This window comes from Sceloporus undulatus, chromosome 2 (assembly GCF_019175285.1).
Source record: "Sceloporus undulatus isolate JIND9_A2432 ecotype Alabama chromosome 2, SceUnd_v1.1, whole genome shotgun sequence".
Taxonomy (NCBI): domain Eukaryota; kingdom Metazoa; phylum Chordata; class Lepidosauria; order Squamata; family Phrynosomatidae; genus Sceloporus; species Sceloporus undulatus.
In genome coordinates, this window is record NC_056523.1 from 23,600,610 (window position 1) to 23,619,046 (window position 18,437).

Genomic DNA, 18,437 nt, shown 5'->3' on the forward strand with positions numbered 1-18,437 from the left:
CGCCCCTGACAAAGTAACTTTGGACAATGTTATGCTCCTGGATCTTCACTCAGTTACCAGCATGGATAAGAAAAAATGCTCTGGACCTAACTCTCCACTATCTTAAATACAAGTGTGAGATAATGATGACAACTGTCAAATCTGTATTAAAGTCTAAAACAGCAATTTATGCAACAGTATTTGGTGCCTAACACAAACAGGGCAGTGGAGGTTTGCAGAGGCGATGTAGTGGGTTTACTTCCATCTGCCATGTTTTCTTACAACCCTTCCTCCCCAGATAATTGGCTCTTCCTTAGGGTTTCCCAGCTGCAAGAATGGTGATCAGTAGAGGAAAAGTGGTGGACAAACAAAAGACCACTTCTCCCCTGCAACAGCCAGCCCCACAAGCTTTCCCCGTCCTTTCAAAAGTGTTTATATCCAGAGATGATCCCATGTTTACTAGGTGATGTACTTTCAAATGAAGTAAAAAAGCAATACTTAATTTTTAAAAATTCAGATTTAGCCAAGAATGCCTCCAACAGATATAAGGAAAGTGACTCACTTGGAAGAAAATACTGTGGGGCTCTTTGTTTTAAGGGGCTATGTTTTAGGCAACAACATGTCAGGGTCTGGCTGTAAAACATTCTCCTTTTTGGAAGCAGTTCTTTGGCATCTCTCTCCACCCCATGCCTCTAGAACCAGAAACCCCAGATCTGCAGCACTTACCCAGACCACCAGCTGCCACCACACGTCCACCCAGGTGACCAGCTACAAAGTCAGCCCTCTTGTCCCTCATGCGGAGAGTACGGTTCAGCCGACTCCAAGATCCTAAATGGAAGATTGAAGGAAAGGGAGAATTAAGTTCTTGTAAAGGCTTAGGGAAGGTAATAAAGGAAGATTTAGAGTGATCAAAAAGCTCTGAATGCAAAGATGGGGGATCTGTACCTCCATTTTGAAATAGGCATCTCTGTGTAGCAAGGGAAGGAATTGTGCAGCCAAATGAGGCACATTTGATTCTCCAAGCCCCCTCCCCCTTAGAACCATAGAATCAGAGTTGGAAGAGACCACAAGGGTCACCCAGTCCAACCCCCTGCCATGCAGGAAATCTCAATCAAAGCACCCCCGACAGATGGCCATCCAGACTCTGTTTAAAGACTTCCAAGGAGACTCCACTACACTCCGAGGGGGTTTGTTCCACTGTTGAACAGCCCTTACTGTCAGGAGGTTCCTCCTGATATTGAGGTGGAATCTCTTTTCCTGCAGCTTGCATCCATTGTTCTGGGTCCTAGTCTCTCGAGCAGCAGAAAACAAGCTTGCTCCCTCCTCAATGTGACATCCCTTCAAGTATTTAAACAGGGCTATCATATCACCTCTTAACTTTCTCTTCTCCAGGCTAAACATCCCCAGCTCCCTAAGTTGTTCCTCACAGGGCATGGTTTCCAGACTCTTCACCATTTTAGTCACCCTCTTTTTTTTTGGCAGCCACCAACATCTCTACCAACATCTCTTGCTTTTCCCCAAAATTTCCCTCTTTAAAAAAAAGAGATTCACAACTTTAGAAGCTTCAATGAAATGAAATTCTCAGATATCCCCTAAATCAGTGTTACTCAAAGTCATGGTTCTTGGACCAGTGACAGTCCCTGGTGAGTTTTTCAGGAAAGAAAGACACCACTGTAGTCAATAAGCACAAATATGATACTGGTCCCTCATGCACTGGAAAAAAACATGACAGTTTCCTCACATTAGATAGCATGGAAAGCACTGCCTTAAACCAATGTTTAAGAAAGTAGCTGGTGTCCCCTGTGATGAATCTGGCCTGGGGATTACCCAAAAACCTTATGTGATTGACAATCCTGATCTGGACATGTTAGGTTAAAGGACTGAGTACTCATAATGCCCCAGACTCTGGTATTACGATCAGGATATATTTCTAATAAGGCCTTAAAAATAAAAATCTATGCAGTGTAGACAACAGCCTGGTCCCACCACTAGTATTACCACACATGCTTGCCCTGCCCTCCTTGTGCCTGAGCTGCCTAGGTTCACATACTGTAGGTAGAACCTTCCCTTTAGGCAAAGATCCAGAAAGGGGAAGAGGGAGCTGGAGAAGTTTTAGGAGCACTTGTACATGCACTCTCATCCTCATTATAGTTAAATCCCCACCCACCCATGAAGAAGCTGAATGCATATAAGGTAACAGGGTTATCTTGACTTCATCCCTTTTGTTACAGAGGAACAATCATTCTTTAAGCTCAGGAGTCTTGACTCTCTCTCCTGACTGCAACACACAACTCCATCTTACCCTCTTCCAAGTCAAACATCTCCATGGTGTTGACAAAGTGGGGCCGGGAATAAAAGTTGTGGGGGCCTGGCTGCTGCAGTCCTCCCAGGCTAAAGAAGCAGCCATCCACCATGGCACAGCTGGCAAAGGCACGCCGACTGGGCACACTGGGGTAGCGTGTCCAGCTCTTCACTTCCAGATCAAAGGCTTCGAAGGCTGTGACAGGCAACTTGCCTTGTCGCCCTCCTGTGAAAAGAGGAGGCAGAAAAAACTCACACACTTTTCTTGGTCTGTCATAAAATGAGGCAGACCGTCCAAAGATTCAGAAGCAAGAAAGAACTTACAGCGTAGACACCTCCTCCCCAATTCTGCCATGCAGAGACAGGACTTATCCAGAGGTTAATATTCAAAAACTTAGCAGTATTAGTCTGGAATATCAATATGGAAAGGGATGTTGTACCATCTTTGAGAATAACCCAGAGAAAGAAATTGTAGCATAAGCTTTTGCCCTGGCCTTGAAGGAAGAGAAGAGCAGGCAGTATCTATTGGACTTGATTCCCTTCCTCATTCCCTTCTTTTGTGTAATGGCTTTTTCAGTTGTAAACCTGAGGGCAGGGGAACTGTCAAATTAGGAATCTGTAAGCTGCTCTGAGAGCATCGAATGCTTTCATGGCCGGCATTCATAGTTTTTTGTGGGTTTTTCAGGCTATGTGGCCATGTTTGAGAAGAGTTTCTTCCTGATGTTTCGCCAGCATCTGTGGCTGGCATCTTCAGAAAATGCTTCCCTGAAAAGGAGTTGGGTATATATATTTTGTGTGACCTGGGAAGGCAGAAGGGATTTGCATGTGGATTGTTCTGTTGCTAATGGCAGGCCTCGGGGTGGGAGGGTCCGCAAAAGAGGATTAGTGTCTGCTTTATTAGAGCTCATTGTCTGCTGGGAATCCTCTTCTCCCTTCTTCCCCCTCACTGTTATTGTTGTTGTACATCCTAAGCTAGCTGGATATTGTTACATTGTTTGAGCGTATTTGATGTTTTGTTATTTTAATTGTATATTTGCCGTATTATTGTGTTTTTATCTTGTAATGGCACCTTCTGTAACCCGCCTTGATCTGTGGAAAGGCGGGCTATAAATAAATATTGTATTATTTATTTTATTATTATTATTAACCCCTGGCCCTGGGAGATTTCTCATTTGTATTTGTTGAGTCTTCATCTTGCTATTTTTCAGGACTGGTAGCCAAACCTTATTTACTTTAAGGGTTTCCTCTTTCCTGTTGAAATTGTCCAGGTGTCTGTGGATTTTAATGGCTTCCCTGTACATCCTGACATGGTAGTTGTTGGCATGGTCCAGAATTTCAGTGTTTTCAAACAGTATTTTATGTCCAGGATGATTTGTAACATGTTCTGCTACTGCTGATTTTTCTGGCTGACCCAGTCTGCAGTGTCTCTCGTGTTCCTTGATTCTTGTTTGCATACTGTGTAGGGGACCACCAAACGCAGCTGGCCCTCCTTATGCGCTGATTTTTTTATACACGGATTCAAGCATCCACGGCTTGAAAATATTAAAAAAATATATAATTTTCAAATATCAAACCTTGATTGTCCCATTTTATATAAGGGATACCATTTTGCTATGCCATTGTATTTAATGGGACTTGAACATACATGGATTTTGTTATTCATAGGGGTTCCTTGAACCAAACCCCACCAAGGGTCCACTGTACTTCATGCTCTGCCCTCCTTGACTTGACACTACGCTCTTATGAAAGAATAATAAAGATGACACTTAGAACCTACAGGTTTTATAAGTATTGGTATTTAAAACCAATTTAAAAATCTGCCACCTGATTAACTAGGAGCGGGAGGGGCACTACTACAGTCAACCATAATGTTTTCAGTTGATTGGGGCACTTTCGGTTAGAATGGCATCGTGCTGCATGTATCCTTAGTGAAGGAGCTGAGACTACACCAATCATCTATGGAGATCACCAGTCTAGCAACACTCAAACTAACAGAAATTGTCTCCCTGTAACTCAGAGGGAGCACGCAGGGTCTGTCCTTGGCACTTTGTTGGGAAGATTCCATTGAGACATGATCGGGTAGAGGAGGCAGAGGCAGAAGATCCAGTGCTGACAGCCATGATGAATCAGCACAAGTGCTGCCATCAACTTTTTTAATGCCTAGGAAAATTCACTGTCTGAGAAAGAAACCAACTAACTGATGGATGCATGTATCTTCCTATTCACCTATGCTTATGCAAATGGAAAAAGTGAGAACTTTTGGGATGAAGGGGTTAAAACAGCGATGAAGAAGAACAGGTTAAAGCCAATATAAATAGTGGTTAAGGAAATGTTGAACCCACCCCATCCCTCTTTAAATATTCAGAACTTTAAGAACATTAAGACTCAAAATCTAAAAAAGAAAGCAAGCTGGATTAAAGCATTTATTAACTATTTCCTACAGGGCAAGCAAATTCCAATTTCATAACTGGTGAGAATTTTAATGCAAACTAGAACCATGGATGCTATGAGAATTAGAAGAACTTTGAGAGGCCAACCTACAAGAAAATTAATCTAATTGCACAAGTAGTTGAAGTCTTGAAACAAATGTGGAAGTAGGTTTTAGTAGACCTTAAAGATATAAGAAACTCTCTGGAGTAAACAAGTGAACTAGAAGCTAGAGATATTACAGGAAAAACACAGAAGTTGGAGGAGACTATAGAAGATATGAAGCAGGATAAAGAAGAGGAATTGGATGTTTCATTCTCCTCAATTTCAAAGAAAGTGAGAAATCTGTAAGAATGAGAGATTTGTTGGAACAACACAATAAAAATACACATATAATAAAGACTGAAATACTGCCTGACTTCTTTGATATCCTGAAAAACAATTTCAGATAGGACAATGAAAAAGTGTATAGAGTGGATTCCTTTGTGACTGGACAAAGAATGTGGCCCAGGGAAAGGACTACTTATTTTGCTAGACAGCAAAAGATGATTGGAAATGTAAACAGAAGATAGGGAACTTTTACCACATGTGTGAACTTGTAATGAAGCACAGAAATCTGGATTCAATTTATTTGATGTTAGAGGACATATTCAAAGTTTAAATAAAATGGAATTACAAGACTAATTTGCTGGGGAAGTAAGAGAAATAGTGTGAGAAGAAATATAGACACACATGACATACAAACTTGCTGAAATTGACACATTTTCAGTGTTGATTAAAGATAAGGTTTTGAATTTTTTTTTAGAAAGAATGGGATTTGTTTCTTTTTTTGCAAAAATCGGATTTGTTTATTACTCTTTTGTAACAGTATTAAGGATATACATCAAATTTAGACTTAATCAGAGAAATAGAATTTGAAAATATAATTTTAGTAGAAGTATAATTTATTATCATATAAAGGAAGTAAAGTTAGAGTATATCCATATAATCTAATTTTATAAGGGGTAGGAAGTCAGTTGTATAGTATATAATTATGTTTTTTAGTTTGTTTAATAGTTGTTTTGTGTATTACGTTTGTTTTACACATACATTTGTGAGTATATTTATGTTTTATGGCAAATAATGATTTACCAAAAAAAAAAAAAAACCACCCAGTGTTTTCAGTTGGTTGATGTAGGTGATTAACCAACTAAACATGGATACCCTGTTCCTTACCCATCACAAAAATCTTGTTCCCATGTATAAAAGTAGAGGCTCCATAGCAGGGTGTAGGCATAGATGGAAGGGGCTGCCAATGATCCTTGGATGGCTCGTACATCCGCACCACAGCTTGTGGAGAAGTGTCTGTACCCATCCCACCTAAAGCATAAACGGTACCATCTGGAAGAGAGGAGACACATGCATAGGTTAAAAGGGTTGGCCAGTGGAAGTATGTAACAGCAGCAGCAGCAGCAACAACAACAAAAATACTTTAAGTGTTGGGTAACACAAGATGCATGGCAGCTGGTGGGGTATAAGTAATTTGAGTGTTGAACTAGGACTTCAGGAGACCAGGATTCAAATCCCTGCTCAGCCATGAAAACTCACTTTGGGCAGACATTCAGCCTAAAAGAAAGGCAATGGCTAACCTTCTTTCAATAAAGATTACCAAGAAAACAATCAGGACACGGGTTATTCCTCCAGTGGGAATGAGCCCAATGTGTAAAACAATTGCCCCCAACAAGCTGGATACTCACTTTACCAAGCTGTGAAAGGATGGATGTTGAGTGGACCTTGGAGCCCTCCTCTAGCATCGAATTTACAATGTTGTGGCTGAATACAGCATTTAACCACTACACCACCAGGGCTTCTTCTAAGCGAGTGGTTCTCAGCCCTCCTAATGCTGCGACCCTTTAGTACAATTCCTCATGTTGTGGTGACCCCAACCATAAAATTATTTTCGTCTCAGTTCCTAAGACCATCAGAAATATGTGTTTTCGAATGATTTTAGGTGACCCCTGTGAAAGGATCTTTCAACCCCCGAAGGTGTTGCGACCCACAGGTTGAGAACCACTGTTTTAAGCTATATGATGTGCAGGGCTAGAAGGGTTTGTTTGTTTGTTTTGTCCCAAATGTGCCAGGGATCAGTACCATTTATGTACCCATTGGTTATAACGGATTCTTTGTTTGCTGTGGACCAACAGCTAATGGCTCACAGACCAGCACCAAGTTCACAGACCACCACTTTGAGTAATATAGTTGGCCCTCCATATCTGCCGCAGATCCTTTATCCACAGATTCAACCATTCACTTCTTGAAAATATTTTAAAGACATATAAATTCCAAAAGGCGAACCTTGAGAATTTGCCATTTTCTGTAAGGGATATCATTTTACTCTGCCATTGTATTTTAATGGGACTTGAGCATCCATGGATTTTGGTATCCACAAGGGATCCTGGAACCAAACCCCAGCAGATACCAAGGGCCCACTGTACTGCTTTAAATAACATTGATGATGGGATTCAGCTAGGGTCCCCACTCTAGCCATGAGATATGGCAACATTTAAATATATCTCCTGCACCTTGACCATTCCTCACATCTAAATGAGAATCCTAATCCCTCCATTTCATTGAATCCGAACTTGTTCCATGGCCACAGGAGCTACTGCTCTCTGGGAAATTTCAATGGCTGACAGACCCCACCTCATTTTGTCAGGTGGTACCCATCCCCTCTTTCGAACATAATGAACAATGAACAACACAGAGATACCAGACAATCACATCTAATTATATTTGCTGTGTTGTATCCCTGGAGACACCATGGCAACTCAGCCATGCTGCCAAGTTCTACTTCCAGCGCAGCCTGCCCACCACTTTGCAAATAGTTAAAAGCAGGGAGAAACACAGAGGCTCCCCACCATTTGAGATGGGGAGCTGTTGCCATACTCATTATATATAGAGAAGATTCCTAGTCCATGAACCCACACACTCTTTTTGTCCTGCCCTTTGTTTCCCCATTATGCAGGCTGATCAGGCTCAAAGAAATGAGATCAAGAACTATGCAGCAGGGCTTCTATTATTGATGGGAGATCCCCATGGGTACCCAAGACCATCATCTATCACAGCAACTAAACCCTTAGGGTACTGACCATTTCTTGTACATAAATAGCTCTTTTGGGTCAGCCAGCATAAGGAGGAACCCTGCCAAGCTGAGTGGAATTTTGTCAGTAACCTCTTGCCAGCACCAATAAGCTTTGCCTGAAAGAAAATCCCTGATTTCTTGAGTAAATTACAAACCAGGCAATGAATACAGTTGCTCAAGCAACCGATTTTATTTCAGAAACTAATATAAGGGAGAGAAAATGGGATTTCAAGATACATGAAAATGTTAAACCCACTGAGGGCGAAAAAGTCACTGCAGCAAACATTAGAAACATGTGAAGTGCAATTAAGTTCAGGATAATTAAGGTACATGAACAGATGAAACAGTTCAGTTATATACAGATTGTTTGAACTGTCCATTTAGGCAGCTACAATTTTTTTAAATTGTGCATTCTATGGATCCACAGATACGCCCTGCCTGATTGTAATGTAAAAAATTGTTAAATGGGGTAAAACAAGATCAATGCCTCCAGCCATGTAAGAAATCCACAGATCAATGGCAGACTATCTGCTTGGCATGTGTAAAGCTCCCAGGTTCAGTTGCTTACAATGTTCCATCTAAGGACTAGGTGAAGCAAAAATCTGTCTGAGAAATTCCAAGCTACTACCAGGGGTTGCAGGGGTTGAACCATGGAGAGCAGAGGGCAGGTAATTCACATAAGTAGGTACATTTATCCTGTGTTTTCTTGGTTGCAACTAGTTTTATATCTGCTTTTAAATATTATTGTTGTTAGCTGCCCTCGAGATGACTCTGACTCATGATAACTCTGTTGTTGAAAAAAAGAAAAAGAAAAAAAGGGGGAGGGGGAGTGAGGTATTTTTGAAAACTATCACAATCTGTATGGATGATATCCGAAGTATTTATCTACTACAGTATTTAAATATCACAAAACAAAATCAAGTAGCATAAAAATTACAACATCCATAAAAGAAACATTGAATGCATAAAATAAGGACAGAGGTCCTGTGATCTTTAAGAAATGATCATCAGTAGCTGTAAATATAGAAGTCCTTGATTCTCTGTATTCAGAGACTTAACTGTTCTGTAGTTACACTCCAATCTAGCTTTCAGGCAGAATGTTTTGTGATTCTACTCCAGTACAGTCACCAGCCAAATGCATTTCGACCTATTCATCAGTGGCTGCAGTGTCACTAATATCACAAAACAATGTGTGGAATAATAAAAGTACAAGGAAATCACTGACTACTCTGATGAGGCAACTGATGGAGACTTTATGGACTTTATCACACTAGCGAAATCCCATTCAGAATTTCTGTTTTACCTTTGGTTTATTTTTGCATTATTTCATTTTAACAGTAACATCATGTGATAAACTTCCCGCATTTGCGGGTTTTTAAAGATTTAAATCTAGTTTAAATCCCTTTGCTGAACAGGATTTGTTTAGTGTGATAAGGTCCTATGTTGAAAAGTGTTTGGCTGGTGACTATACTGGAGTAGAATCACAGAACATTCTGCCTGAAAACTGTACTCGAGTGTAATCACAGGTCAGTCAGGTCTCTGGATACAGGCTTGGTTCTTCAAGGACTTTTATAATTACAGCTACTGATTATCATTTCTTAAAGATCACAGGATCTCTGTTTCTTTTATGGATGTTGTAATTTTTATGCTACTGGATTTTGTTTTGTGATATTTAAATAGCAGATACATGCTTTGGATATCATCCATACAGATTGTGTTAGTTTTCAAAAATACATAACTCCCCCGTTTCTTCTTTTTCTCCTAGTCACCTTAGGTACAAGCCCCTCTGTTGTTTTTGTTGTTATTGACCCTGTGGTTGAAACATTGTCAATCCCAACTGTCCTCCACTGCTGTGCTTAGGTCCTGCAAATTCAGACTCCTTAACTGAATCTATTCATCAAGCGTGCAGTTTTCCTCTCTTTTTACTGCCCTCCACTTTTCCTGCCATTATTGTTTTTTCCTAGTGAGTTGTGTCTTCTCATGACGTGGCCAAAGTACAACCACCTCAGTTTGATCATCTTGGCTTCCATGGAGATTTCAGGCTCGATCTGTTCAAGGACCCACTTGTTTGTCTTTTTGGCTGGCCACGATATCCTCACCACTCTGCTCCAGCACCCCATGCATTATTTTAAAAGTATTCCTCCACCATCAAATACTCTAGCAAAGTAAAATCTAGGAGCAATTGTCACAATGGCTTCCATAATGGCACTTACTGTTTGCAATCACTTGTGTTGTCTCTGGGCCTTATTGCACCATGGTGCTTTGGTGACATAGTGACATAGCAACACTGCCAGCGATCATGCGCTACTGCTTGATGTCACTGATCACCTGACAACATCCCATCACAGTGCCATCACAAATGTGCATTTTTTAATGCTGGAAAGAATCCATTAATGACCACCTTTCAAGCTACCAAAGTAGCTTTTCTGCTGTGGAACTCCAATCCTGTTTCCTTCCGTGAGAATCCATTACTGGGTAGGATGGGAGAGGTTGGGGATGTGAGCAGCTAGTTCCTCTTTCAAAATTCCCCAGAAGATTTGTGTAGGGAATCCACGGACTATGTCTGTGCTTGGTCTGAGATGATCATGCTCTGCTGCTGCACCCTACTGGACTGTCACCACAATAATAATAAATAATAATAATATTAATAAAACTTTATTTTTATCCCACCTCTCTGTCAAAAGACAATCGAGGTGGCTTTCAATTAAAAGAAATCCATACCTTACAAATGTCCCAATATTCCCTCTCTCCCATAAAACATCAATTAAACATATAAAGCATTAAAATAATCCATTAAAATGCAGTGATGCTATGATGCTACAATGGTATGGAAATGGCTAAAATGCCAAAGTATACCCCTTTGACAAGGTTGTCAAGTAGTGTCTGACTGCAGGGGGTGGTGACCATCTCCGTTACTAAGCTGAAGGGCCAGTGTTTTCAAAAACGATTCTGTGATCATGTGGCCAAGCATGACTGCACAGAACACTTACCTTCCCAACTTGCACTTTTACATGCTTTCAAAGTGCTAGGCTGGCAATGACAGGAGCTCACTCTATCACGCTGCACTTGGGCCTCAAACTACCAGCTTTGCAATCATCAAAGTCTCAACTGCTCAGCCACCGCGTCTCCACTCTCCCACTACATTAGGAGCACTGGTGGCGCAGTGGCTAAATGTCTATACTGCAACCACTCACTCAAAACCATAAGGTTGAGAGTCCAGCAAAAGGGCTCAAGCTCAACTCAGGCTTGCATCCTTCCAAGGTCGCTAAAATGAGTACCCAGATTGTTGGAGGCTATTTGCTTACAGTTGGAAACTGCTTAGACACTGTTATTTCAGTATGAATCAGTATATAAATAAAGCTATTTGTTTTTTGGTTTTGTTTATTAGTCCAAATTAAATATTCAAAGATAGGCAGTTTCTGATGGAGCAATGTTGTTTTCTGCTGCTCCAGAGAACCGGACATGGAACAATGGATGCAACATACAGGAAAAGAGATTACCTCCTGACAGTAAGGGCTGTTTGACAGTGGAACACACTCCTTCCTCAGAGTGTAGTGGAGTTTCCTTCTTTGGAGGTCTTTAAACAGAGGCTAGATGGCCATCTGTGAGGGGTGCTTTAATTGTGAGTTCCTGTATGACAGGGGGTTGGACTGGGTGACCCTTGTGGTCTCTTCCAACTCTATGGTTCTATAATTCTATGAGCAATTGTGTCTTAAACAAAAGGAAAAAGATTTGGAGTAACAGGTGACATGGAGTGACATGTATTCTATGTGACAGATACAGGCAGTGAATCATGGGCACATGGCATGAAGCAAAGTTGCAGCAAGTTTGCTTCATGCTATGTGATGCAGAGTAATGACCCAGAACCACCTTCATATAAGTGGGCCAAGAGATTGGCCATATGTGGGTTAGAATGGAGTTATAGTTGGAGTTGTGGTTGGATTAACAGTGTATAGAAGTTGGTTGGAAGTTGATGGGGTGTGTGTGCGTATGCTGTAATGTACACATTGTAACTGAAGATAAAGCCTCCAGAACTTTGGATGAACCAGTACATCTGTGAGTCTTTGTGTGTGAAAGGGGTGACAGGGCATAGCCAATACTAACAGCTGGCGTTTTCCTTTTGTGTTTTCTGTTTTTCCACTGCTACAATAATGTTTGGCTGCACCTGGGTTGGTTCATCCCCAGACTGCACCAGTAGTTGGCTTTTCCCCTTGCCAACAGTTTCATCTACACATGATGGGGAAAAATGGTGGGGGTGGAGTGGCTAATTTCTTTTCCTGTTCAATCACTCATGAGAAAAGGTCTCACTCAGCACCAGGAGGAAATATGACATATTTCTGCCACAATGCTACAGCGGCCAAACAAACAAACAAAAGGCCCCATTGTGAAGCTAGGGGAGGGATGCGGAGGAGGGTATGATGAGGGTACTGCGGAAAAGAAATCTGTGTGTGGAGCATGCTAATGACGAGATTACTACAGAAAAGCAACAAGGTGCAGTACAATTCAGTATCCCTACCATGAATGTCTGGAATGGTTTAACCCGGCATAACAAAGTGTGATAAGGTCCTCTGAAACCACATGCAAACCAGCAGTAAGCAAACAGGTATCCATACAAATGCCTATTCTCTTCAAAGGAGTCTACTGAGTGCACTTGGCCAGGCTTGGTTTGAGTGGTGCATTAAAGGCCAAGCAGTCTTTCATTTTTAAAGAATCCAATTTCTCACTTTTTTGGGGGGAAGGCTTTGACTATTATTCTTCTTCTTTTTATCCCAGTCTTAATCCATTGCTTTCTCTGCACAAAAGTCCTAAAGGAATACCTTCACAGGGAAAAAGTAACAGGCCCGGGGTAACACAAAGAGCTTCATGGCTGAATAAGCATATGGCCCTAGTCTGATGGGGTTTTAAAAAGATTTTCCAACAACACAGATTACCTGTCAGACAGTCCATGCTAAAAAATTTTTTTTAAAAAACCCCAACACAAAATGTTCTTCCCATCTTGCTTATATCACTGGGACCTTCTCCTCTGGAGCTATAGCTAATATCTACTATTTAGTGACCACTTTAGTTCACTACCACTATTTTTCCATTTATTTAATTCTTCATTTACTTGATAGGTTCACTCTCTGTCCCAATATAGGAACTTATCTATTCCTGCAGCCTCATCAAACCTGTGCCGCCAAAACTGGTACATCTCAAATACTGTCCCTCCTATTAACATGAATCCTTGAATAATTTTAAAGTTTCTTTCATAAACGATTCTGCAGTTTCTGCTTATGCTATTGTAAATTTCCATCCCAATGGCTTATTTCCAATTCAAAGTGTGTATTGAATTTCTCCCATTTCTGTCAGCTTTCAAACTGCCCAACTTTCCCATAACTGCACTTTTTGTATCCAACAGCACACACACAAAAACCTCTTGCTGTATCTTATTATAACTGCAATACCATACCAGCTCTCCTTCAGGTTTCAGATTATGTTTTTCACACCAAATGTCCTGGGCTCAATCCCTAGCAGCCCCTTTTAAACTGTCTGCAAATGTTGTTGCTTGTGGGCTGGACACAGCTCACAAGTTCCCCCCAGTGTGACCCCCCATCCCCCCTCACTTTAATTGCTAGAAAAAAAATCAACCTAAAAATAGACAAATGCATCTAACCAACAGTTTTTAGGGCAGTAGTACACAAATTCTAGTCTCCAGGGTGTTCTGCACATCAGCTCAGCCAGCATGGCCAACGCTCAGGAATTCTGGAAGCTTGAAGCCCCAAAATCTGGAGAATTGGAGTTTGAGAACCACTGATTTAGGGGACACAATTGTCCAACTGGAATCACTAAAAATTATTTCTACTTATTTTTGGTTTCAGAATAAGCGGCTGCTGCAGTCTCCACAGATCGAGAAGGATGGAGTTGACAATAGGACAAGGGCAGTTTCCAGACCCTCTGAAGTTGCCTGCCTCTGATTTAAAAGCATCTAGTGGCAAATAATGAGAAAGATGTTTGCTTGATAACCTGGAAGACTGCTTGGAAGAAAAAATAATCTTGACACAGTATAGTTCGTTGTTGTTGTTAACTCCCTTCAAGTTGACTTCAACCTGTGGTGACCCTATGAATGAGAGACCTCCAAGGTACTGTAACCTCAACCGCCCTGCTCAGCTCTGGCAGATTCATGGCCATGGCTTCTCTGGTTGAGTCTATCCACCTGGTATGCAGTCTTCCTCTTTTTCTATTGTCCTCAACTTTAACAAACATTATCTTTTCTAGCACATGCTTTCTTCTCACAGTATAGCCAAAATATGACAACCTCATTTTAGTCAACTTTGCTTCTAGGGAGAGTTTGAGCCTGATTTGCTCTAGGACCCATTTATTTTTAGAATCTGTGGTAGCTACAGAATTCTTCTCCAGCACTATATCTCAAGTGAGTTGATTTTCTCCCTATCAGCTTTCTTCACTGTCCAGCTCCCACAACTATACACAGAAATGGAAATATACAGTATAAGTACAGCTTCCTTAATTTTCTTTTCTTTTGTTACAATTTCACTCTGCATACAGATTGTAGATATGAGGGTGGGTTTTTTTTGTTTTGTTTTGTTTTTAATTGAGAATGAAACATCTCTCCTTTTGAAGAGTCTTCACTACTATCTGGCACCTATCCAGGCAGAATCTCCATTAAATAAATGTATTCCATTTTCGGCGAAGCGGAACCATTCAAATCTGGGGGGAAACCATCACCTGTTTTTCCAGATGGAAGGCAAACTTGTACTGTATTTTTCTAAGCAATGAAGCAGAAACTGAGCAGTATGTGTGATCTTGGGAGCAAGAGCCAATAAAATAAAATAAAATAAATAGAAATTTGAATCTGAGGGAGACAGATTAATCCCATAGTGGAAAAAGAGAAAGGCAGGGCAGATAATTCAAACATTTCAAGCATGTCCAAAGGAGGGCGACTAAAATGGTGAAGGGTCTGGAAACCACGTGCTATGAGGAACAACTCAGGGAGCTGGGGATGTTTAGCCTGGAGAAGAGAAGATTAAGAGGTGATATGATAGCCCTATTTAAATATTTGAAGGGATGTCATATTGAGGAGGGAGCAAGCTTGTTTTCTGCTGCGCCAGAGAACAGGACCCGGAGCAATGGATGCAAGCTGCAGGAAAAGAGATTCCACCTCAACATTAGGAGGAACTTCCTGACAGTAAGGTCTGTTCGACAGTGGAACAAACTCCCTTGGAGTGTAGTGGAGTCTCCTTCTTTGGAGGTCTTTAAGCAGAGGCTGCATGGCCATCTGTCAGGGATGCTTTGATTGAGATTTCCTGCATGGCAGAGGATTGGACTGGATGGTCTCTTCCAACTCTACGATCCTATGATTCTAGGTCTAAGTAGGTAAGACAGCTCTATGAGATAACCTTTAGTGGATTCACTAAGACACAGAAAAAGCAGAACAATCTGTAATTGAATTTAAAATCTGTAATTGAATTTAAAATTGGTGGTATTGACGGTGTAAACGGAGCTTCTATTGGAGTAGTGTGGGGCAAGGGGAGATATAGCGGTAGGAGTGTGGAACCACTACGGAAAGGAAGGCGAGATCGATGCTTAATATCTATCCCTCCTTCCATCCACCCTCCTAACCAAAGAGAACTGAGGGTCAGTCCAACTGTACCACAAACCCTGTCTCTGCTCCTGTGCAATGCCAGGTTTGTTAGAAATAAGACCCACATTATCTATGATCTTATACAGGATAAGAACTGCGACCTGGCTTGCATTATTGAGACTTGGCTGGGGCCCGAGAGTGATGCAGTGTGGGCACAGGCTCTTCCAGCCGGGTACTCAGTTAAGGACCAGATCAGGTTAGGTGGGCAGGGTGGTGGTGTTGCCTTGGTCTATAAGAACACCCTTCCCTTAACCAGAAACCATGTCTGGAAAACTGACTTCATCGAGTGTATTTACCTGACCCTGAGGGCCAGGGACAGACTGGGGATTCTGTTGGTCTACCGTCCACCCCATGCGCTAACAGACTCCCTACTGAGCTGACACAACTGGTCTCGGAACTGATGTTGGAGTCCCTTAGGCTTCTTGTCCTGGGGGACCTCAACATTCCTTTCGAGGCCAGTTCACAAGGTCCAATGGGTGCGGCTCGGGAGTTCATGGCTACCATGACTGCCATGGGCCTGTCCCAATTGGTCTCAGGGCCTACAGACTGTGCTGGTAACACACTCGATGTCGTCTTTAGCACGGACATGGATACTCCGTGGGCAGAGGTATGCAATATCTCTGCCCTATCATGGACGGATCATTTCCTGGTCGAGGCTCGACTCAAGGCTTCTACCCAAATCCCTCCCGGGGGTGGAGTACCTATTAGGATGGTCCACCCTCAAAGGTAATGGAACCCAAAAGGTTCCAAGAAGCCCTAGAGGGCTATATGGTTGGAACTGATGGCGATTCTGTTGATGCCCTGACTAACACCTGGGACAAAGATCTCTCCAGAGCTATACACAGTATCGCTCCTAAGCGTCCTTTCTGGCCCACTTCCAATAAACAACCCTGGTACACGGAAGATCTCAGGGAAATGAAACGGGCCGTGCAATGACTAGAGCGCAATTGGCGAAGACACCAGCACTTATCCGACAAGACACTCCTTGAGTCTCTTTTGAAGGTTTACGGAGTGGCAATAAGTTCAGCAAAACACTCGTTTTATGCTGCACGTATTGCGTCCGCGGAGTCGCGTCTGGAAGAGCTGTTCAGGGTTGTGAGGGAGCTAACACAACTGCCCCCCTCCCTGAACCCTATTTTAGAACCATCAAAAGCCCGTTGTGATGAATTTAACAACTTCTTCGCGGATAAAATTTCTCGAATGAGGGCTGATCTCAACACCGGTATTTCTTCAGAACCTATAAGAGAGGCATCCAGAGCTTCCGTGGACTCTATTAACCTGGATCACTTTGAGTTTGTGAATACCGAGGAAGTGGACAAGATTCTTGGAAGTGTTAGGAAGACGACATGCTCTCTCGATCCCTGCCCTTCATGGTTGACGGCCCAGGGGGGAACTGCGGTAACATCTATGCTGTGCAGCATAATTAATTCATCCTTTAGTGAGGGGCGATTTCAATCCAGCTTGAAATTAGCTATAGTTAGACCTCTGCTAAAAAAAGCCCTCCTTAGACCCCCTGATATGAAATAATTATCGACCTGTGTCGCTGCTGCCTTTCTTGGGGAAGGTGATCGAGAGAGCGGTTGCCTTCCAACTCCGAGCGATCTTGGATGAAATGGATTTTCTGGACCCATTTCAAACTGGCTTCACGGCGGGCTATGGAGTTGAGACTGCCATGGTCGCCTTAGTCGATGATCTCCATCTGGGCATGGACAGGGGAAGCGTGTCCCTGTTAGTGCTTTTGGACATCTCAGCGGCTTTCGATACCATCGACCATGGTATCCTTCTGGAATGCCTGAGAGAGTTGGGTATTAGGGGCACTGCGCTCCAGTGGTTCCGTTCCTATCTCTCAGGTAGATTCCAGATGGTGCAGCTGGGGGACTCTTGCTCCGACAAGAGGGAACTTACATCTGGTGTCCTCCGGAGCTATTTTGTCCCCCATGCTATTTAACATATTACATAAAACCGCTGGCGAGATCTCCGGAGACACGGGGTGTGGTGTTATCAATATGCTGATGACACCCAGATATGCTTCTCGTGTGCTCCGACTGATGCAGTGACTAGGGATGGCATCCTCCTCTAAATGCCGGCTTGGAGTCGGTAATGGGCGGGATGAGGGAAAACAAACTCATCTGAATCCAGAGAAAACGGAAGTACAGTAATAGGCTCCCCGGGCCCGGGTAGTGAAATTTTTCCACCGGTCCTAAATGGGGTCACGCTCCCCCGAAGGACTCTATTGCGTCCGGGAGTGCTCTGGAATCTGTTCCAATTGACATCCTAAGTGGATGCGACAGTCAGAAGCACCTGTTATCAGCTTCGGCTGATACGCCAGCTACGACCCTCACCGGGCTGGGGGACCTTGAAACTGTGGTACATGCCTGGTACCTCTCGATGGATTTCTGCGATGCGTCTCATGGGGCAACCCTTGTAACAAATCCAGAAGCTTCAATAGTACAGAATAGGGCTGTGAGATTGGTCGTTGGTTGTTCCAGGGCTGACCACATCACCCATCTTACAAGATCTCCATTGGCTGCCAATTCGCTCCAGGTGCAATACAAGGTGTTGGTAATACCTATAAAGCCCTAATGCTTGGGCCCAGGTTACTTGGAGGACCGCCTCTCCATATAACCCCCCGCACACTCAGGTCAGCTGGGAGGAATCTGTTGAGGGTTCCGACGCGAAATAGGCGTCAACCTCGCAAGGGCCTTTTCTACCAGCCTCAAAATTTGGAACACCCTTCCTGATGAGCTCCATTTCACACCTCCCTGGATCTCTTTAAAAAGAAACTTAAGACCTTTTTCTTCTCCATCTAGCTTTCCCCCTATGCGCTGATATCAGGTGGTTCCCCCCATAGTATTTGCATCATGGATCATCAGCCAGCTGGCTTGGACTTGGGTTAAAGTTTTTAAATTGTACTTGAAATTTTCTACACAGTTTAATCGTAGGTATATACTAATTTTATAGTACTGTTGT

General features: G+C 42.6%; 1 protein-coding gene across 7 annotated transcripts in view; it reads right to left on the bottom strand.

Annotated features, from left to right (window-relative positions):
- KLHDC8B (kelch domain containing 8B) overlaps positions 1-18,437 on the bottom strand; it is a 54,402-nt gene that overhangs the window by 5,844 nt on the left and 30,121 nt on the right. For all 7 annotated transcript variants that reach the window (XM_042452681.1, XM_042452685.1, XM_042452686.1 and 4 more), the window contains 3 exons: positions 5,923-6,087; positions 2,282-2,506; positions 706-807 (listed from right to left, as the gene is read on the bottom strand). In XM_042452681.1, the coding sequence (XP_042308615.1) occupies positions 706-807; positions 2,282-2,506; positions 5,923-6,087 (492 nt within the window). The remainder of the gene's footprint in view (positions 1-705; positions 808-2,281; positions 2,507-5,922; positions 6,088-18,437) is intronic.